Source organism: Beta vulgaris, chromosome 5 (assembly GCF_026745355.1).
Source record: "Beta vulgaris subsp. vulgaris cultivar EL10 chromosome 5, EL10.2, whole genome shotgun sequence".
Taxonomy (NCBI): Eukaryota; Viridiplantae; Streptophyta; class Magnoliopsida; order Caryophyllales; family Amaranthaceae; genus Beta; species Beta vulgaris.
In genome coordinates this window covers 26,107,845-26,131,214 of record NC_079206.1, presented here as the reverse complement: position 1 = coordinate 26,131,214, position 23,370 = coordinate 26,107,845, and the positions used below count along the sequence as shown (strand labels likewise).

Genomic DNA, 23,370 nt, shown 5'->3' with positions numbered 1-23,370 from the left:
ATGGAGTGAAGCGAGAAGAAATTGAAATGATGAACGAACGAAATGGAGTTTTAAGTGAAGGGAACACGAAATGGAGTGAGTGAGGGAGGGAGAGAGAGAGAGGAGATGAATGACGGCTGGAGTTTTTAGGTTAAGGGAACGAAATGAAGTGAGTGAGGGAAGGGGGGAGAGAGAGAGAGAGAGAGAGAGAAAGAGAAAGAGAAAGCGAGGAGATGAGTGACAGTCGGCCGAGAGTTTATTTTAGGTTTAAGAACGAAATGGAGTCAGAGGAGAATTTGAGAGTGAGAGCGGAAGCGGCGGGGTTAAGTATATTAGGCTAAGTTGTGGGCCGCGGATCTGTGTCGGACGAGCCATGATGTGCGACGCAAATTGGGCTTTTGCAACGCACTAAAGTACCATGCGACGCAGATCAGCGAAGACGATTTGCGTCGTATGTGCCTGGTGGTCCGATGAACATTAGGCTTTTACAACGCACCTATGGTATATGCGACGCATATAACTCATATCTGGTGCTCATTTACACCTGATGTGCGTCGCACTCTTCTTTACGTGTGACGCAAATTACCCTTTTGCGTCGTTTTGCTTTACATTCGATACACTTGGGGTGCCACAAATCGTCGTTTTTCTACTAGTGTTACCAAATCTATCCAATCATAATTCATTCCTATTACTAATCAAAGGAATCTATGGGTATTTAACAGTCATGTCAGTGGAGCCATTAGGCCCAATACCTCGCCAAACCCCGTTGACTTGGGTTTTTGGGCCTCCTTGTCCTTTCTAGTACGAAAAAGCCCAAATTACCCCAGATCATATTCTTTTAGTTAATAACCAAACCTATATTGGCCATTACCAAACCCATCAAATCACAAACCATTCTCATTACACATCAAAGCATTCCTATAGGGATTATACAATTATGCCACTAGGGACATTAGGTCCAATACCTCACCAAATCCTATTGACTTGAGTTTAGTGTCCCTATTGTCCCTCATTGTATTAAATAGCACAAATTAACACCATATCATATGCTTTTGGATAATTTCTGGGCATTACTAATCTATCCAATCACAATCCACACATTAGTTATAAAGCAATCCTATTTGGATTTGACAATCATGCTACTGGGTCCATTAGACCCAATACCTCACCAAGTTCCATTGACATGAGTTACGGCCCCCATTATCCCTCCTTGTATTGAAAAACTCAAATTAATCCCAGATTATATATGCTTTTAGATAATTAGCATTACCAATCTATCCAATGAAAATCCACTCATTACTCATAAAGCAATCCTATGCAGATTTGACAATCATTCAACTGTGTCCATTAGAACCAATACCTCACCAAACTCCATTGACATTAGTGTTGCGCTCTCATTGTCCCTCCTTGTACTAAAAATTCCAAATTAACCCATATCATATACTTTTAGATAATTACCCAACAAGTTTGGGCATTACCAAACCTATCAATCACAACGCATTCCCATCATTTATCAAAAACATTTCTATGGGGATTGGACAATCATGTCACTAGGTACATTAGGCCTATTACCTCACAAAACTCTTCGACTTGAGTAAAACGGCCCCATTGTCCCTCCTTGTATTATTAAAAGCCCAAATTAACCCGAGATCATATGCTTTTAGATAATCACCAAGCATGTTTTAGGCATTACCAAACATATTCAATCACAATCCATTCGCATTATTCATCAAGGAAATTCTATGGGGATTAGACAATCATATAAGTGGGTCTATTAGGCCCAATACCTCGCCTAACCCCATTGAATTGAGTTTTGGGACCCCATTGTCCCTCCTTATACTAAAAAGCCCAAATTGACCCCATATCATATGTTTTTAGGTAATTACCAAGCATGATTTGTACATTACCGAACCTATCTAATCACAATCCATTCTCATTATCCATAAAAGCAATCATATGAGGATTGGGAAGTCATGGCACTGGGTCCGTTAAGCCCAATACCTCGCCAAACCCCCATTTACTTGGGTTTTGGGCCGCCATTGTCCCTCCTTGTACTAAAAAGTTCAAATTAACCACAGATCATAAGCTTTTAGGTAATTACCAAGTATGTTTTGGGTATTACCAAACATATCCTATCACAATCCATTGTCATTACTCATCAAAGCAATCCTATGAAGAATGGAAAATCATGCCACTGAGTCCATTTGATTCAATATCTCACCAAACCCCATTGACTTGAATTTGGGTCCCCATTAAATTAACCACATATCATATGCTTTTTGATAATCACCAAACATGTTTTGAGCATTACCAAACTTATTCAATCACAATTCGTTCTCATTACTCATAAAGTAATCTTATGGGGATTGGATAATCATGCCAATGGGTTCATTATGCCCAATACCTCACCAAACCCCCATTGAGTTGAGTTTTGCACCCTCATTGTGCTTTCTTGTAATAAGAAGACCAAATTAATCACGGATCATATGTTTTTAGGTAATTACCAAATATATTTTGGACTTTATCAAACCTACCCAATCACAATCCATTCTCATTACTTATCAAAGCAATCTTATGGAGATTGAACAATCATGTCACTGGGTACATTAAGCCCAATACCTCAACAAACCCCATTGAGTTGAGTTTTGGGCCCCGATTCTCCATCCTTGTATTAAAAAGCCCAAACTAACCACATAACATATGTTTTATTTTAATTGCCCAACATGTTGTGGGGATTACCAAACCTACTATGTGAGGGATGTTCTCCCAATCAAAGTAGTTTATCATTACTCATCAAAATAATCCTATGGGGATTGGACATTAATGCCACCGGGTCTATTAGGCCAATACCTTGCCAAACCCCATTGACTTGAGTTTGAGGCCCCCATTGTCTCTCTTTGTACTAAAAAACCCAAGTCATATGATTTTAGGTTAATACCAAACATCTTTTGCATATTACTAAACATATCTAATCATAATACGATCGTATTACTCATAAAGAAATCCTTTGAGATTGGACAATAAGGTCATTAGGTCCGTTAGGCCCAATATCTCACCAGACGTCATCGAACTGAGTTTTGGGCCCCATCATCCCTTCTTGTATTAAAAAGCCCAAATTAACCCCAGAGGATATATTTTAAGGTAATTACTAAATATGTTATGTGTATCACTGAACATACTAAGTGGAGTATGTTCTCCCAATCACAATCATTTATCATTACTCATCAAAGCTATCATATGTGGATTGGACAATCATGCCACTAGCTAGGTCCATTTGGCCCAATACTTCACCAAACCCCATTGAATTAAGGTTTGGGCTCCCATTGTCCCTCTTTGTAATAAAAAGCACAAATTAACTCCTAATCATATGCTTTTAGGTTATTACCAAACATATCCAATCACAATAATTCATTCTCATTATTCATCAAAGTAATCCTATGTGGATTGGAAAATCATGGCATTGGGTCCATTAGGCCAAGTACCTTTCCAAACCCGATTGACCTGAGTTTTGGGTCCCCCATTGTCCCTCTTTATATTAAAAAGCCCAAATTAGCCCCAGATCATATGATTTTATGTAATTACCAAACATGTTTTTGTTATTACCGAAAATGTTTTGAACATTACCAAACTTATTATGACATTCTTTTCTCTTAAATATTGTGACTTTATAACTCTATTTGGCTTATTTGGATTAACACATTTATATCATATTGGTTAATTTATACTTAGAATTGTTTTTTTCAATTGTTTATATTTTAGTACCCTTTGAAATTGGAGGTTTTGAGAGTTCGATAGTTTCTGTCACGTTTTGGTAACAACAACAACCGAAACCTACTTTAGTAATTACCTAAAGTGTCCGTTTCGAAACCTATTTTAGTAATTACCTAAAGTGTCCGTTCAGTCATCTTCTTCCAACTTCATCTTCAACCTTTCTATTTTTCCTCTCTTCTCTGAAATTCTTCATCTAGTTTGACAATGGTTATCAATACTCAAAAAAGGCACAAATCGATCCCAAATTGGCAGTTTTCCAACATCTTACAACAATCCAAACTATGTATTTGTTAAATTCATAATGACCTAGAATTCATAATGACCTGACAATGCTGCCTTATGACATTCACATAATCCCATACCCTCTTGTATTGATCTGCCCCATCCCCATACAAAATGTATTTAGCCCTTGCCCTAGCATACCACATTTTATGATACCCACATTGAACACCCAAATCTTGCATAATAGTTGAGCCAAATCCCTTAACAAGATGCCACACATGATCTGCTCTCCACCTCTCTAAGTACTTCCCAGCTAAAAAATCAACTGTTACTTTCCTGTTCCAGTTTTGAAAGGTGCAATTATGCTTCAGTCTAATGCTTCTAATAGACATAGTCTTCTTTCACTTTAATCTCCTTGTAGTAACCTTAAACCTACACACAGTCTTCCCACAAACACAACCAACCCTCTTTGATCTTTTACTATTTCATGGGCATTGACATCTGTTGACACAGTAGGCAGTCACCCTATTGTTGCTGTTATGGATGAAGTGGTAGTCATAGTGGCCCTCAATAGCATGTTGTCTCAATGCTTTCCTAAGTAACCTCACTAATGCAAACCTACACACAGGTTTTAGATTAATAGGCTAGCTAAAATCTACACTACGATTGAAAATGGGATCTCTTTCTTCATCAGATGTAAATAAACTCCCATCATCATCGGAATCAAACTCAAGCTCATCCTCAATTCTAAACCCACCTTCTAGATTTGCAGTTAACCTATCTCCACTCTTTCTAGTTTGCCTCTCAGCTTCACCCTCAATAGCTTGCCTCTCTGATCCACCCTCAGTTGCTTGCCTCTCATATTCGCCCTCTCTAGCTTGCCTAGTTTTTGGTTTTACACCTAAACTTGAATGAACTCCTTGCAAAAATATCATCACCTACTCCAACTGCAAATAGATCCTCCTACAGAATATTGTCAAAGCCCCCCTCCTGAACTGGGAGATCAGATGCATACCCATCATGTTTCTCATTCAGTTGTGGCTCACCTTCACCATCATCTCCTTCACCATCACCTTCACCATCTTCCTCATCACAAACAGTTCTCTGTTTCTTTTTCTTAACACCCTTTGGCTTCCTATGACTCTTCCCCAAGGACTGTTTTGACTTTGGCTTTGGTTTTTTTGGCTTGTATTTGGCTTCTTAGGACTTTGCTTAGATTTTACTCCTTTGAGAAACTCACTCTTGCCAATAGTCACAACCTTTTCCTAACCTCTAGTCTTCCTCTTCTCTGGATTACCAACTACAAGAGCATTAGGAATTTTTCTCTTTAAGGGTAGCTTTTCAAGTCTAGTGACTAGGGTCTTTCTGTTTTTTAGTGGTTGGGAAGGGGAGCTATATCTATGGTTGCTTTTGCTATTTATTATGTTAACAGATGGTTGGTATTTGACAGGGGATAGGGGTTTTAGTTGTGAGGGGTCCACAAACATTGGATTCCCATTTAACTCATCAAACACTACATATAAAGTCACAAACCCAACCTTATCTATGGTCCTAAGTAAGTCAGCAATGTCACTTTCAACACACAAAACCTTCCTGCAAGTGAGTAGATTCTTCCCAAACTTTCTATACCAAATCTTAAAGCTACCACTTAATTGTCCCTCATTGAATTTTAATTTCTCTTTAAGGGTAGCTTTTCAGGTCTAGTGACAGGGGTCTTTCTGTTTTTTAGTGGTTGGGAAGGGGATCTATCTCTAGGGTTGCTTTTGCTATTTATTATCTTAACATATGGTTGGTATTTAACAGGGGATAGGGGTTTTAGTTGTGAGGGGTCCACAAACATTGGATTCCCATTTAACTCATCAAACACTACATATAAAGTCACAAACCCAGCCTTATCTATGGTCCTAAGTAAGTCAGCAATGTCACTTTCAACACACAAAACCTTCCTGCAAGTGAGTAGATTCTTCCCAAACTTTCTATACCAAATCTTAAAGCTACCATTGAATTTTAATTTGTCCCTCACAATTTGTTTCACATAGTTAATGGTGAAACTCCCAATAGGAATTTGACCATCGTTAAACAATGACCCCCCAACCCAATTAACCAGTAAGTTCTTATTCTTAAATTTTTCCCCATACAACAGCCTAACTCCAATCTCAGGAGGGAGGGGTTTAATGCCGAAATCCCAGTTCAATTTCAAATTCACATTCATTAAAAATAATAAAAACTTTCCAACCCTAAATTTAGTTAACAATATCTTGTGTTACGTTAAACATTAAAATATATCTAATTGCAGGAACAAAGTGAATAAACAACAATTACTTACGCCATTAAAGAATTGCAAATGGAAAAGAAAAAGGGCAACTTACTTAGGGCATATCATGGGTCCAGATTTCGAAGTAGAAGATGCTTGTGTGGAGCTTCCCGCAAAATTTTCAGTCATTGCCACCTATCTTTGAAATGCCAGCATGGAGAGGAGAGAGAAAATGGTGGTCTTGGAGAGAGAGGAGAGACAAAATGGAGGTCAGAGGAGAAATGGGAGAGAGAGCAACTGGAGGTCAGAGGAGAGAGAGAGAAATCGAGGGTTTTGGAAAAGGGTTAAGACAAAAATTCCCGTTGGAGGTTAACCATGGTTAACCATGACGTGATCTTTGGCCTCAAATCCAAATTGGGCTGCAACTTAAAGGTACCTTGAATTTATGAGGCTGCAATTGGAGAGTTTGAAATGAATAGGATGCAATTAACAAACTCGCAACTACAAAAGGCTGCAATTGGCGAAAAATCCTTCTTTTAAATTTAAGTCAGTTTATCTTCTCTATACATTTCGATTTCTCACAGTTCAACTTAGTTTAGTCCAGTTCAGTTCAATTTAATTCAATTCCTTTCAACACAAAAAAGGGACATTAATTCAATTCACCCATTGACTGGCCAAATTACTTTTTAATATTTACGAAACATAAGAACAATAGTGTAGAATTTTTCTAATTTCTATTAGGAATAATAGAAGGAAATCTTCACAGTTGAGTGAATGGCAATGGCGGATCTAAAGGGGTACATGAAGGTATAGGAGTGACCGAGAATGAGGGAGTGCACCGGCGGTGAGACGACCGCAAGGATTCGCCGGCGAAGTGGGCAGCAGCCTGGAGTAAGTACGATTGAAGCCCGAGTGAGAATGATAGAGAGGACTGAGAATGAGAAAGAGAGAGAGTGAGATTACACACCTGAAAACTGCCAAAGAGGGGTTGAGTGAATTCGCTGGAGAAGCGATAGTCGCCGTCGAGGGTGAGGGAGCGCCGGTGAGTGTGAGGGCGAGGGTGAGTTTGTCGCAGGAGAGAGAGAGTGAGAGTTTTCAGTTTAGAATTGTATTTAGGGCTTGACAATTATGTCGTTGGATCGAAAAAGTAAGTGGGACATCAAAAAGTGATTTGCATCGGATGGGACATGGGGTCTGACGCAAATCACTTTTTACATCGCACTAAAGAGAACTGCGACGCAGATTGGGGCCTCACTTTTTGTATCCAAGCATGCAGCGATGTGTATCGGATGACCCTAAGGGTCCGACGCATATCCTTGTATATGTTCTGATATTTCATATATCGGGAAAAGAAATGATCCATCATTAGAAAAAAAAAGAGGGATCAGATCATAATAATATGAATCCATTTTATTCCATCAAAGACAAAATGATCTATATGTGTCGCGTTGCTTAAGGGTCCGATGCATATAGCTTGTGTTTTGGCTTTGTGCGATGATGTTTTGCGTTGCACATTAGCTAAATACAATATGGTGTCTTTTGCGTCGAGTCTCATTTGGATGAGAGACACAAATGAGGTTTCCATTCACTTCTGCGTCGTTTTTCTTATTGTATACTTGGGGAGACGCAAATAGTCCTTGTATACTTGGGGAGACGCAAATAGTCCATTTTTCTACTAGTGGATCAAAAAACACTTTTTCTTAAAGAAAAGGTAATTTTCAGCTTTTGAAAATAAAAGATTTTATTCCTTAATTTCAGAAACAAAAATTATTCAAGAAGATTATCATATATTTTAGAGTGATTTTTGTTCAGAATATAATTTATATAAGGGATAATAATTATTAGTTGAAATATACAAGTTTTATGAAATAGATTGAAAATTTTTGAGAGTTGAAAACACATCCAATAGCACAGAGTATATAACAGAGTTCTAGTGAGTTGAAAGTACTCGATAATGATTGTAACAATCCCTCATTTTCTTATATAAGAAGCACACTTGCGAGGATTAAATCTTTCTGTAATTCCATTATTATAGAGAGTAGCAACACTTAGAGTTAGGTGTTAAGAAGCACTACTAGAGTTAGTAGTGGGGGAATCCTCACTAGTAGAAAAAGGACGATTTGTGTCACCCCATTTGCGTCGCATGAAAGGCAAAACGACGCAATAACGTAATTTGCGTCGCACATAAAGAGGAGTGTGTTGCACAACATGGTTACATAAGCAGCAGATATGCCCCATTTGCGTCGCACATGCCTTACGTTCGTTGCAAAAGCCAAATTTGCGTCGGATACCCTGACTCATGCGACGCAAATCGTCTCTACATTGAAAAAAAATTTCAAACTATCTGCGACGCACGTCTTTTAGGTGCGTTGCAAAATACCCAATTTGGATCGCACCTGTTAAATGTGCGACGCAAATAGGCCACGAGGCCCACTACCTACCCTTTTTATTTCATAAACCCTAGCGCCTCACACACCCTCTCCCTCTCAATTCTCAGCGCCTCTCCCTCCCTCTCCATCCCTCTCAATTTTCAGCGCCTCTCTCTCTCTCTCTCTCTCTCTCTCTCTCTCTCTCTCTCTCTCTCTCTCTCTCTCTTTCTCTCAACTCAACCGCTTCTCTTCAAACCCCTCTATCTCCGTCGAACATCTCTAAACTCTGCCGCTTCAAACACCAACAACGACATTCGACATTCGAAGTAAGCAACGAATAAAAATTGAAAAAACACCAACGTTCGTAGGTAACGTTCGAAGAAGAGCAGCGAATTTCGTTCGTTCCATTTCGCGATTCTCGGGTATTTTTAGTTCAAATTTTATTCTAAATTTCTTTGTTTTGCCATATTTATGTTTATTTTTGAAATTTGCAGAACGAGATTTGAAGAATGAGATTTGAAGAACTTCATTTGAAGAAGAACGAGATTTCTTTCTGTTAGATCTCGTTTTTTCGTCGATTTGTATTTTTTAAAAAATATATTTATTGAAATTTCTGTATGTTAGATCTGGTTTTTTTTTAGCTTTAGTTTTTTAATTTCGCTTTTTATTGTATGTTAGATCCGAATTTTTCATTTTTGATATTTATTAGATTTTTTTCGTTTCTTAATCGACGCAAGACAATTTGTACCCTTGAGGTTCATTGGTTATTATTATCTCGTTTAATTTCGTTTCGTTTTTGTTGATCTCGTTTTTTGTTGTATGTTAGATCATTGGTTTCACTGGTTAGATCTGGTTCTTTTAATTTCTATCTTGTTTCTTTTTCCTCGAATGCAGTACTAAAGCATGCATGCTTTGGTACTGCATTTTTTTTATTTTTCACACTAGGTCATTTGCGTTGCACATGGCGCAAGGTGCGACGTAGATGACTGATTTGCATCGCACCCCGTGCTATGTGCGACGCAAATTCCCCATATATCCCGCCTGTGGGGCTAGGGAATACCAATTTGCATCACACCGTATACAACGTGCGACGCAAATAGCTAAAACATCTGCGTCATTTCTGCATACGACACAGATCAGTTCAAGGTCATCTGCGTCGAGACCTGTGCCGTCGGATCCAAGTCCGACGAAAATAGGGGTCCCAGGTCCGACGCAAATCGACCTTTTTCTACTAATGCGTATTGTATTAAAAGAGTGATATATTTGAAGATTAAATAATAAAAGAGTAGGTAGTGTGGATGTAGATCTCAGAGGTGAGATTGAATAACTTTAAATTCATGTGTGTTGTTATTTGATTTTCTTGCGTTTAGTTTTACTACCAATTTATTTGAGCAAAAACATTAAAAATGAGTCTGCAAGTGCTCAACATTTTGTGAGGTACAGTGCGATCTTGTTAGATTTGTCTTAATGTATATTTTTCAAATATCAAATATTGATAATTTTTGTTTATTAATAATCAAGAATATGAAGGTAAATATTAGTGTCTCGACAAGTGTGGCTAAAGAAAATGGATCAACTAAAAAACAGAGTATGTATGTTTTAGAAGTTAGTAAAAAAAAACTAAAATTTTCGTATTTTTTGTGTATAATTAATTTTCCACTAATTGACAAGAGGGAAAATAGTGAGAAGAGGTGGTTGTTTCAATATTGAGCTAATCCTATATGTATGTGATACGTGTATTGAAATACATAAAGCATACTGGTAAAAAAAATAGCTTTATAAAAATATTTCAATACTAAAACCATGACATTATTTCAACAATTTAAATACTAATTATATATAAGTATTTTTTTAAAGGACACTAAAGTTTTCAAGTGTTCTCTTAAGCTTTATTAAATAGATATAGGAGTAGAGATGAGGTTTTGTAGAAAATGCACAAAAATGCTTCATTTGGCTGGTAGAGTGTTCTAAGAGCTAGTGAAATTCGAATAATATGTTTTGAATTTAAAATTATGGCCTAAATTTGACACGTACCTAAATTCTAGCTCTACAAATTTCCTAAATTGGATATCGGGACTCACTCATTACTAGAAATAAGACACTATTTTCAATGTGCATGAAGAGGTATCACATTCATCATTCTAGTTTGCATAAAAATAAAATAAAAACATTCATCATTTCAGTAAATAGCAAAATTTCAGATCCACAAGTTTCCTAAGATAGGACATAGGCCGGGATCCACTCATTACCAAAAAACAAAAACTATGTTCTATGATACATGAACAGGTATGATATTCATCATTGTTGTAAATAATTTAAAGCTCTCCATGTTGATATACAAGGATTTCGAGGAACACACGAAAAATAGCTATAAATGCGAAAGAAACTGAAAGATAATTTATGTTTCAATTTTCAGTTCTCACGTTTTTTTTTTTTTTTTTTTTTTTTTTTTTTGAGTGCAACCATTCAATTGCTGCATACCTTCGATGATAAGAGTTTTCTATGTTTTTTTTTTCTAAAGTTGATCTTCATGTGCTAACATCCAATTTTCTTTCTTCTATTTTTTCACATTCCTTATAAGTCAAAACTCTCCCACTCATGTGTAAGAAAATATTGTAAGTAATTTGGGACAGATGTAGTACTTAAATGTTAAAGAAAGTATTGTTTCATGTTTAATTTTATATTTAAAATAGTTGGCTTCTATCGGTACAGGAATCATAAGATTAGGCAAATATGAAGTTGAAGTTTTTTAGTTAGCAAAAGGGTTTCTTTGCAAACATAAAACGTTTGGCAAGTTCTAAAAGTTGGTGAGAGACATGGGAGCAAGGATTGTGTGTAAAGAAACCATGGTGTTGTCCTTCAAACTTAGCATAAGTGATGTCTTTGCCAAGCTCCTTTAATCTTCTTGCATAGTCTTCCACCCTGTCTTTCATAATCTCTTTGCCACCCACTATAACCAATATTGGATCAAGAGACACCATATCCAAATTTGGACTAGAATGCCCAAATGGGTTTGCTACTGGATGGTCTCTACCTTCTCCTCTTGGTAGACATAATCTCCAAAACCTAAAAATAGAATACAAGTTAGTATTTTTATCTACTCTTGTCATGCATCACGTACTATATGTAGATAAAAGGATATCTAACAAAGTTACAACCCAATAACAATATAAAAGCCGCTGCCTGCGTAATTTGCATACCTTTATATCATGCCCTTTACGAGAGGTGACTAGAGACCATAATCAACGAATAACCAGGCTAACAAATAGTAGCACATTCAGATATGAGCAGAAAGAATAAAAAAAAAAGTTGTTTTAAAGCAGCTAACACTATTCGCTTATACAAATATGATGGTGGCTTTGTAGTTTTAGCCACTGCATTAAGTGCACGGATTTTAAAACTAGTTAAATGGAATTGTATGTATTTGGGTGTACAAAGAAGAAGGTCCACTATAATATTATGGAATTTCTTCGTTAGTAAGTCTTCGATGGACCAGTTTATAATATTATATTGTGAATAGAAACTTATTACATCATGCAAAAACTCATTATAACAAAGAAAACTAACACTATTGTATAAAAACTGACTATATAAAGCTGATAAACTGTACAAAAACTAACTATGAAATAGGTGATTACGTCAAATAAAAACTGACCATATCAAATAAAAACCGACTACATTATAGTAAACCTGGTGCATAATAAATTATTGTAAAGTTGGTTGGTTATAAAATAATTATTCTTTGGTTAGACATATGCATTATCCTACTCCCCTCCGCTCAAATATGATCTTCCGTCTTATGGTCTCATTTTATTTTTTCTGAATTATATTTACTTAGGAAATTAGGAGTAGTTGTACTTATGAAACTAATCAATTATTTCAGCTTTGCTATTATTGGATATAAAAATTGAAGGTGAAAAGTGGGTAGTATGATTCTTCACGTCTCTCATGCCATCATAAGTATAAAATTTACATATGGTGGAACCGTGGAAGAGTGAAGATTCCGATCCATGACATAAATATATTGGAGTAATAAATACAATAGTACTCAATGATAGCACAATACTATCTGCTCTATGACGTTAATAACTATTGATAGCTTTGAATATTTTTTAAAAATCATGATCTACTATAATAGAAAGTTGTGACAACGACATCATAGGTTATTCTTGTTTCTAATTCAGTTGCCCAACGCTGAGCTCATCTAAGCTATGAGCTAGTTACAGTTATTTGTCATTAGCAAGTAGCGCAACTACTTCCTACGTCTTGTATAGTTGACTAGTTGTATTAGTAGATGACGAAAACAAAAATAGAATAAGTAGAAATTGTTTGGGTAAATGAACTAAAAAATGATAAAATAAGCCAAAATAATATGAGGACCACATGCTAAAAATAGGAGTGTAGTAAGTCATTTAGAAAAATTTATCTATGATGATTATAACAAGCAAAAAAGACCGAGATAGTAGAATTAGTTTGTATAATGTGCTGTAAGCTGTTCCAAATTAATAAGTTTTTTCTCCCTAATCAAAATACATGCCTCAAAAAGCAAAAAAAAAAAAAAAAAACCAAAGTAGGATTACTTAATAATAGGATACTATAAAATGGCCAACTTTAATTAATATAGAGAAGAAAACATATATATATTGGTGCAATAATTTTAATCACATTCTCTCCTTTAAAATAATAAATTTAATATAGTTTTATCTCCATCTTTGTTTAAAAGTTGCTGTCATTTACATAACCAAACATATTCCAATAAAAAAAGGAGTTGGTCAATAATTTTATTTGTCTTGATTACCACTCAGTATATTATACTCCGGTTTGTGTCATAGATATGTTAATAAGGGAGTTATTACTTGAGCATATGAAATTCATAAGTCAAATGTCTATCGTGTTAAAAAAAAAAGAAATAACAAAACTTCAAAAAAGCCAATGGTAATCACTCTAATTTCTAATGGTGAAGATAATAAATATTAGTTACCTATCAAGGGATTCCAAGGTAAGAATGGGCTCAGGAGGACCATCAGCCTCAGATTTGGTCCTAAGAGACCCGCCAAAAAATGGAGCTAAAAGCACGTATCCGCAAACCCTAACTGGAGCAAGTTTGAGTGACCCGGATCCTAGACGGACTGCCATATGATGGGCTATATTACCACCAGAAGAATCTCCCATGATAAACACACTTTCAAAATCTACTCCATCTTCAAGCAATTTATTGCATGTATTTTGATCATTATAATACTCTTCTCCAAGCCTAACTTCTTTTATTCGTTTTGCTTGTGATTGTAGCCAATTTAATGCATTCAACCCATCTTCTATTGCTGCAGGAAGTTTGTGTTCCGGTGCCAACCTGCTTACACACACAATATAGTTTTGCAAATTTAGTAGCAAACCTTCATATGATATATATTACCTTGAAAGTTAAAAAGAATGTGCAAATATACAAGTGGATATCTTATTTTTAATATTTAACAAAAATGTATCAGGAAAAACAAATCTAAAAACTTGCAAAAATTAGATAAATAGGTATTTGTGTTTCATTATCCTTCCCCCTTACTCTCAAGTAACTAGTCTATTAAGACCGAGTAGGGTCGGGGATACTTTTTCTTAAAAAAAAAAAAAGTACCCGTATTTCAACGCCCATGATAATAAAAAAAGGATAAACATCGACCATTTAGTAACATTTTTGTGTTGAATCTTTTACCTATTTATGTTAATACATACATATATAGACTTGTAATTTACCAATTGTTGTTGGCCTTTTTTTTGGTTGCGTTGTCAACAACTATTTCTGCATTCATAGTTTCCTTGACTAAGCATATTATTATGCTTTTCCCAAACTTTAGGTTGACCAATAGAATGTCACCACTATTATCCCGCGATATATGAACAGCAACAGCAACAACAACAGCAACAGCAACTCATGAGTTATGAAAGAGAAGACTAAACGAACCTCTAAGTGGACCCGTAACATGCCTTTTTGCTTGCTTGTTTTAGACTTTGGTTGTTCCCCGGTAAATTTGTTTTTCAAAAGCTTTAATCAAAATATTTATGAACAATTTTCTTTGTATGTATAAATATAAGCCTCACAAAAAAAAATGTATCTGAGTTCTTGCACATTTATAAAACGTTTCACATACACTATCATTATCTAGAAATAGAATTATCAAGTTTAACCATTTAATATCACACCGATTCTAATCATAATAACTTTTAATTATATAGTAGTACAATATGATAATTACAAAAGAGATTCCACTATCAGGAGAAACGTGAAAGGATTTTATCATCATAGGAAGTGAAATACTGGATGTTATTTTGGTTGGAAAAAAAGGGAATTGTACATCTCCGCAAATTAATTATGATGTTCACCTAATTTTTGAGGTAAAAACCTACTTTCTCCATTTTTTACTTGTAACACTTTTTAAAAAGAGAAGTAATTAATTACTTGCAACATTTTTTAGTTTTGCTTTTCCTTTCTCTCTATCTCTCTCCAATCACACGGAGCTCTCTCTTTTTTTCCTCTCTACCTCTCTCCTACCCAAATTTTGCATTGGAGGTAATGAAAAAAAAAATGTTACAAGTGAAAAAAAAAAACAAAGGAATTATAATTTTTAATAATAGAATTGGACACGTATTCTTTGAAAATGTAATTTTTTTTTTTTTTTTGGAAGTTACAAATTTATCGAGAGGGCATTAAGTATCTAACCAAACAACCATTAAACAAAAAAAAAAAAACTAAAATAAAAGAAAGGAAAGAAATGTAGCGGAGGAGGAAAAAAAATAAAATAGAGAGCAAACCTATAATCAGGTGCAATAACAATGGCTTGAAGTTGATAAGAGAGACGAAGGCATGTGTTATGACAGTTAGGCCACGTACGAGAACCGAGGCAAAAACCTCCTCCATGTATGTAATACAAAATTGGCAACTTTTTGTTGTTGTTGATGCTAATATTTTTGTTACTTGGCTTATACACACGTAGGTAAAGTTGATGTTTCTCTTCAAACATAAAATCCTCCCATTCAACTAACCAACCTTCTTCAACAATATCATGTATACCTTTTTTGTCATGATCCCCAAAATCAATATCACATTCATTTACTCTATTTACTGATCCATCACTATACAATTGTAGCACTCCAAAGCAATCTTCCACTACTTCTGCTAAGGATCCCATCTCACTTTATCTCTCCTCTTTCTATATATAAGACTTGACTTTTGTGGAAGTTGCTATGTTCAGAAAAAGATGAACTTATACTTATTTATAGAAATTGTGTGCCAAGGGCATAAAAGTAAATTCATGTGATTGAAATAAGTATGTTAATCCTGTGTCAAATACATATCTGAACCATGTCGGAGGTTTTTTATTGGCGATTTCGTTTTGTGTGTGTATATTATGGATTTATGGTCCCATCCTCAAGTTGAATGCATGTATGATAATATTGATAAGTACATGAGCTTTGAATTCCACTCCATTTACGATTGTCGCACTTGTGGTAGAGTCCCATGATTCCATGAATAGGATGATGTACTATAGCATTACCTCCCTTTTGTAACCCTTTTTTTTATTTTTTATTTTTACAAGTATGTCAGTGTAGATCACAAATAATAAATTTATAAACTACCTATTTTTTTAGGTTGGTTTAAATTAATATAGTTATATAGAAATAGAATTCTTTAGCAAATCAAAAACACATTTCTTGACCACTTGATATGCTTGTTTGACCTAAGCCTAGTTAATTTTATGCACCATTGACCCTATACTAAGAGAAGCTTTTCAAAAGAGATCGGATGTTGTCTAGAGTCAATTATCACTAGGGAAAAAAAAAGGAAGGGCTGTGCTGGAAGGGATGCGTTTTCTTCAAAACGTAATTCTTCTTTTTTGAAGGGTTGCGTTTTAAAGAAAACCGCAGTCCTTTCCAAGAAGGGTTGCGGCTAACTAGAAAACACAACCCTTCTTACAGTAAGAAGGGTTGCGTTTTCTAGTCAGCCGCAACCCTTTCTAGTGAAGGGCTGCGGTTGACTAGAAACCGCAGCCCTTCTTACTGTAAGAAGGGCTGCGTTTTTGGGCCAACCGCAATCCTATTGGGCCTTAAATTCTTTATTGTTCTATTTTTCCTAGCCCCTAAACTCCCTCCAATTCTTTCATTCCCTCGCTGCTGAAACACCCCATCTATCTCTCTCTCTCTCTCCTCCCATTTCATCTCCTCTTCTTCTCCTCAACTCAGGCCTAGAATCTCACAAAAAAACCCGCTCAACTCAAGCCTAATGGCCTAAGCTTCGAACTGATATCGATGTTCGAACTCTTTATCTCTACTCATTCATCTTCTTCTTCTTCCCTAAAACCCCAAATCTTCTCCATTTTTCGTTTTCCATTTTCGATTTTCTTCTCTCGTGTCCAAACATGTTGGTAAGCACTTATTCTCTCTCTCTTTCTCTCTCCTGATTTTTATTTTTTTCTTCTGAATATTATTGCTTTCGTTTCGATTAATTTCTTTGTTTTATTGTTATTTTATCAATTGTTTTTTATTGTCGATTAGATCTGAAATGATGAAGATTCATTTTGTGATTTTTTCTGGCTAATTTGTTGAATAGAAAATGTTTCCTGTTGTTTTGTTTGACTAACTTGCGTTATTTTAAAAAAATATGAAATAATGCAATGTTGCATTTTATACTAGTCTGGAGGTGCTTTAGGTTCTTGACCTACCAAATTAAATAGGAAATTAAATCGTCGTGTTCATTTGAATAGTGTTATCTGTCTTTCAAATTTATTTACCTTTTTTTTAAAAAAAATTCTTTTTTAGTATATCGATAGAACTCGATCAGAATAGTTTTGTTCCCTTCAATTTGATATAAATGTGACACAATTGCGTTTTGGAATTGATTGATATAGTTTTTTGAGCTTAAATTGTTGGAAATTAGTTATTCCTGCTAAAAAAGATTACTATCTCAATATTTGGCGATTAGCATCTGTTTAATGATTTTGTAAAGGATTTTTTTGTCCACAATATGATTGGTAGATGATGAAATGGAACATAATAGAATAGGTGAAATATGTTTCTTTTACTTTTTGATGCAATTGTGTTGTAATTGCAACTGGAGAAGTTTTTTTTTACCCCAATATTGAGGTCCCTTTGATGATTAATGAGAAACTTGTTTCGCGGTTGATTGTCTTATTTGCATCTCTTGGCATCCTTTGGGTTTTGGAGTGTTATTTGTGTTCTCAGTTCTTTGTATGTAATCTTGATGCATATATGGCTTTAGTGTATTTCTTCGCCAATCTATGAAAAGATGTTAACTTGGTTGTTCTGAATAGTTGTTCCTGGTTGTAGTGCTATATGATTGTGCATAGAACGCTTGCTTGCTTCTTTTAAGTTTCTTCTATTTTATCTATTCTAAGTATTTATGTATCCGTGTTTTTGCTTGTCCAGAGGACGTGACTCCCATCCCAACAGACATTACCCGCATAAAGGGAGGAAGAAGGGGAAGGATGTTGTGAATTATCTTGGTCAAATACTGGTCATATTGTCTTATTTCTATGGCTTGAGTAGACTAGTTTGCTGTTAAAGCCTTTCCTTTTCATTTTTGAAGTCGAACTTTTAAAGTTTTGAATTGCCCTTTCATCAAACAAGTTTCTACTCTCAAGATTGGAGTGTGGTTGCTAGAATGCTAGTTCTTGTTTGCTTGCTTACAAGATTTATTTTGTATGTTAGGTGGAATCTAAAAGATAACTAAAAAGACCCTAGTTAAAGTTCCTGATTAGATATTTTTTTGTTATATTTATATAAAAATATGATTTGTAATGGCAAATAATACTCATATATATATATATATATATATATATATATATATATTATATATATATATATATATATATATATATAATTGTTTGGGGATTTAGGACTAAAAATGCATAAAAAAAAAAATTATATTGTTTTTTTTAAGGTCACAAGGGTTGTGGTTTTCATGAAAACCGCAGCCCTTAATTTGTAAAAAGGGATGAGGTTTGGGCCCAAAACCGCAGCCATTCATTTTTTCCGAAGGGCTGCTATGGAAAGGACTCAACCAAAAACGCAACCTTAGGGCCGTTTTAACCGCAACCCTTCCTTATTTATCCACTAGTGTATTGAGATGGATATCCTTGAAGTTATTGTCCTATAAAAGCATATTCAAGTTAGTGGAATCGGTATATAAAGATCAAAGGTTCATCTGTTATGCTTATCGCCTTCTAATTAAATATGTTTAGAGGTGTTAATGAATATAACTGACTTGCAACTATTCAATAAAAGCTCGAAGTTCGGCTCGAGTTCGAGTAAAAGTGTTACGAGCCAAGCCGAAAAACTCCAGGCTCGATCTCGATTCGACTCGTCAACGTACACCCCTAATCATGTCACTGGTTTTCTTTAACTAAAATGAAAAAAATAGAACACATAAGACACCACCTTCATTATATGCACATATCATTTTCATTTTTAATCTACGATCCATCTTATCCCCATATCATTGCTAATGTTAATCTATAAGTCATCTTATTCCCCATATGAAGACTACAATGGCATTCTAGTGAAACTATATATATTTGCTTCAAAAGAGCAAGTTAGCCAAGCCTCCTAAACATCTTGTGCTACATAATTAACCACAACTGAAGTGATCCAATCACTACACAGAAAAAATCTTAGCCCTTATCCTCCCATCCCCCCTTTTTATAAACTCTAGCTTTGATTCTTCATCACCAATATTGGTGATGGCAAGTCCCAACTCTGCAAGAAAAGAGCAACAATGAAGAGTATCTTGCACCGCGTAGGCAACATCACAATACTCTACCTTTGTGGAAGATTTGGACAACATATGTTACTTTTTAGAGTGTCAGGTGATGAGGTTGTCACCAAGATAGATAACATAGTCAGTGGGAGACCGACAACTATCGTGGCAACCAACCCAATCAGCATTAAAGTACGCAATGATAAGGAAAACATCCTTGGTGGGACGAAGCCATAAGCCATGATTAGTTGTACCAGGTAGATAACTGTGAACATGCTTGACAACAAGCAAGTGACAAGTATGAGGGGCATGCATAAATTGAGAAACACTAGGGGGAAAAAATGAAGGGCAGCCCTTCTTTTATGAAGGGCTGCGGTTTTAAAGAAAACCGCAGTCCATTTAGTGAAGGGCTGCAGTTAACTAGAAAACGTTGCCCTTCTTACTGTAAGAAGGGCGCCGATTTTTGGGCTAACCGCAGCCCTGAAAGTGAAGGGTTGCGCTTATCCAAAAAACTGCATCCCTTCTTTTACGAAGGGCTGCGGTTTTTGGGCTTACCGCAACCCTTTATGAGCTTTTTTAAAAAATTTATTTTTGGAAGGAATTCTAATGCTAGGCGCGAGATGGGCTTAAAATGTTAAGCGCGCGCCTAGGGTTTCCTCATTCTCATTCACAATCTCCCTTTTTCTCACCTTGAAATCCACAACAATGGCGCAACACGCTCATCTGGTTTGAATCTTGCCTATTATTCGTTGCAAATTTAACAATATTTCTCTTCAATTCAACAGAAGTTATCATAATTCCTTCTTACTCTATGAAACCATCGAAGTTATTCCTCTCTTTTCTTTGAATTATGCTATAGTACGAATAAATTAGGGTTTTTGGCGAAGAAAAAGCTATGAAAATGGCGAAATTGTGTATTTTATCATCATCAGAAGCTAGATTGTTATGGAAGGAAAATAAAGCAGGTGGTTGGGCTGCACCAAACCCATTCTATCTCCTCTCTCGCAAAAACCCTCATTGCTCTTTCGTCGTTCGTCTCCTCACCACCGTCGCGCGCAAAAACCATCGAAGCTAGATTGTCTATTTTCGCTCTCGTCGCGCGCAAAAACCATCGAAGCTAGATTGTCTATTTTCGCTCTCGTCGCGCGCACCAACGTCGCCGGAAATCTTCTTCGACATGTGTTCGCCGTCGCTGCCCAGATCTTGTTGATTCAGATCCGTTGAAAAATCCCCGAATAGTGAGTTCGCTCTACATTTTGGTTGGTTTAATTTGGTATTATTGTGCGATGATTTTGGTGTCGTATTTGTTATGAATAGTGAGTTCCCTCTATTGCGTTACTCGCCTAATTTTTAAGACGATGATTCGCACCTTGATGAATATCCTCTTAGGAATTTTTGTCGTATTTGTTAAGAACAACATCGTCGTTTCGACTCAAATTGCCGGTTGGAGCTGACGAATTAGCAATTTTTTTTGTTTTGATTTTACGGATGTTTTTGAGACAATGTAGATTTGAGAAGAATTTTTGTCACGTTGCTAGTATAGTTCCCTATCCCCGATTCTGCTATTTACTTTAACCGAAACTGAATTTCATGAAATAATATTACTGGAATATGGGAGGAACTCCCCGCCTTAGATGGGTGAAAATATAAAGAGGAAGTACAATTTTGAATGCTTTGGTTATTCTATGTGTAATTAGTAGTACTAATTAGCATATGTGATATGTATATTGGAAATTTGGTTTAATCTATGAATGGGGATGAGTTTCAATCCTTGAATTGTTACAGTGGAATTGAATCAAGATCTTCAATTCATTCTTCCTGCTGTAATCTTTGTTACCGGCTTCATAATCGTTAGCAGGCAAAAAAAAAATATTAATTTTTTTTGGGTCAAAAGGGTTGTGGTTATGGTCAAAACCACAACCCTTTGTACAAAGAAAGGCTACGTTTGAGGCCCAAAAACGAAGCCCTGCGTTTTTGGGCCTAAATCGCAGCCCTTTGTTGTGAAGGGTTGCGGTTTAAAAACGCAGCCCCTCACTTGCTGCTCGCCAAAAATGCAGCCCTTAGGGCTGTTTTGACCGCAACCCTTCCGCTTTTTTGCACTAGTAAAGTATTGTAAAGCACCTACCATATTGCAATACTCAGACGCATCAGCTAAAAGTTCACCATTAGTGATGGTAGAGAGTGGCACGAGAGGGGATGGAGGTACGAATGGATTTGACAAAGCGTAGGTGAATTTTTTTCAACATATCAAGAACATAATTTTTCCGGGACAGGAAAAGACCACGAGGTGTGCGTACCACTTGAACACCAAGAAAATAGTGAAGGTCTCTTAAATCTTTCATGGCAAATTGTTTACCAAAAAATGGAATGAATGTGAAAATCAAATGAGTAGAGTTACTAGTGATAATGATATCATCTACATAAAGTAGAAGATCAAGAACATGAAGGCCTCCACTAGTAGAATAAATGTTATTTGCTGCGGTGATATTGCTGCGGTTATACCTATACGCAGCAATATAACACGCAAAAAGAAAAGAAAAAATAGAAATTGACAATATTGTTGCGGTTCCCTCCCAAAACCGCAACAATATTGTCTAACTGACACTTTTTAAAAATAATGTGAGGCCCTGAACAGCAAATATTGCTGCGGTTTCCACGTAGGACCGTAGCAATATATAAAAAAATTATTTTTTAAATATATTGCTGCGGTCCTATGTGGCAACCGCAACAATATTGTTGTCACTAAAAAAAAAAGACGGGGGCCTGCGAAATTATCCCTACCTGTGAAATATTATTTTAATATATTCCCTCACTTTCCATCTCTCTCTCTCAGCGCCTCTCATACCTATCATCAGTTAGGGTTTTTCGCCAACACTTTATCCCCCGTCACACGCCTCTTAACCTCTCTCTTCCTTTAGATCCTCTCAACCTCTCTCTCCCTCTACAACATCTCTCCTCTACCGCCATTTTATTTCCTCACCATCATCTCTCTCTTCCTCTACCGTCGTTCTCTCTTCTTCCACAGCCGTTCTCTTCGTCGGCCATTCACTCTTCGTCGGCCATTCTCTTCGTCGACCGCAGTACTTCGTCGACCGCAGTACTCCTCGACCCAATTCATTCGTCACGCGTTTCCTCGACCGCAAGTCGTCGTCGGTGGCGTTAGAGTGTTCGATAAAGCCACCGTTCGCAAAAGCCGCCTCCGACGAGTTTCTGCTATTCTTCGCTCGACCTCGCCGCCGGATATTCTTTCTTTTCTTCATTTTTCTTCATTTTTTTTTTAATTTTCGATTTAGATCTAACAATAACTTCTGTATTTTTTATTTTCTTCATTTTTTATTTTAATTTTCGATTTAGATTTAACAATAATTTCTGTATTTTTTATTTTGTTCATTTTTCTAATTATTTTCGATTTAGATCTAACACTTAACTTTTGTAATTTTTATTTAGATATGATGTTTAGGAGTATGTGGTTGATGTTTTATGAATTTGAATGCTATTGTTGTGGAAATACATCTTTTGGTTGAAATATAAGTTTCCTGGAATGAGCTTTGATTTGGGTCATGTGTATGTTATGATTTTTCTAAGTAGTATTTTTGTGAAGATTTTAATTTTAATTTTTTTTTTTGAAAAAGTGCACCTATTGCTGCGGTTTTAGCCCAAAACTGCAGCAATATGTGCACTTTTATAATATTAAAAAAATCATATTGCTGCGGTTTATGCTAAGAACCGCAGCAATATGTTGATATATTGTTGCGATTTAAAACCACAGCAATATTATTAATACCTATTGATGCCCCCTTAATTGCTGCGCGCCCAAATCCGCAACAGTGGGGCACTTTTTAACCGCAGCAAATAGCATTTATTCTACTAGTGCTCAACGAAAAATGAATATTGAAGTATCAAATCGGGAACAAAGGAAGCTCTGTTGTAATAAAAAGCTACTAAACAAGTGAAACCATGCCCGTGGGGCTTGTTTCAGACCATAGATACCCTTATGTAAACACCAAAATTTG

The 23,370-nt window shown here is 35.9% G+C and overlaps 1 protein-coding gene and 1 long non-coding RNA gene across 3 annotated transcripts; one reads left to right on the top strand and one right to left on the bottom strand.

Annotated features, from left to right (window-relative positions):
• Positions 1-10,746: 10,746 nt before the first annotated feature.
• LOC104893209 (probable carboxylesterase 15) lies at positions 10,747-15,848 on the bottom strand. 2 transcript variants are annotated; one of them, XM_010679304.4, is made up of 3 exons: positions 15,397-15,848; positions 13,577-13,948; positions 10,747-11,661 (listed from the first exon to the last, which is right to left on the bottom strand). In XM_010679304.4, exons 1-3 carry the CDS (start codon positions 15,771-15,773, stop codon positions 11,349-11,351), a joined length of 1,062 nt encoding a protein of 353 aa, XP_010677606.1. In that variant the 5' UTR covers positions 15,774-15,848; the 3' UTR covers positions 10,747-11,348. The 2 variants fall into 2 exon arrangements, with proteins under 2 accessions (XP_010677606.1, XP_010677607.1); XM_010679305.3 differs by having other exon boundaries at positions 13,577-13,945; positions 15,397-15,845.
• A 771-nt stretch (positions 15,849-16,619) lies between these two features.
• Positions 16,620-18,358, top strand: LOC104893208 (uncharacterized). Its single transcript, XR_790045.3, has 2 exons — positions 16,620-17,006; positions 18,028-18,358. It is a non-coding gene; the product is annotated as an uncharacterized LOC104893208 (long non-coding RNA).
• Positions 18,359-23,370: the final 5,012 nt, after the last annotated feature.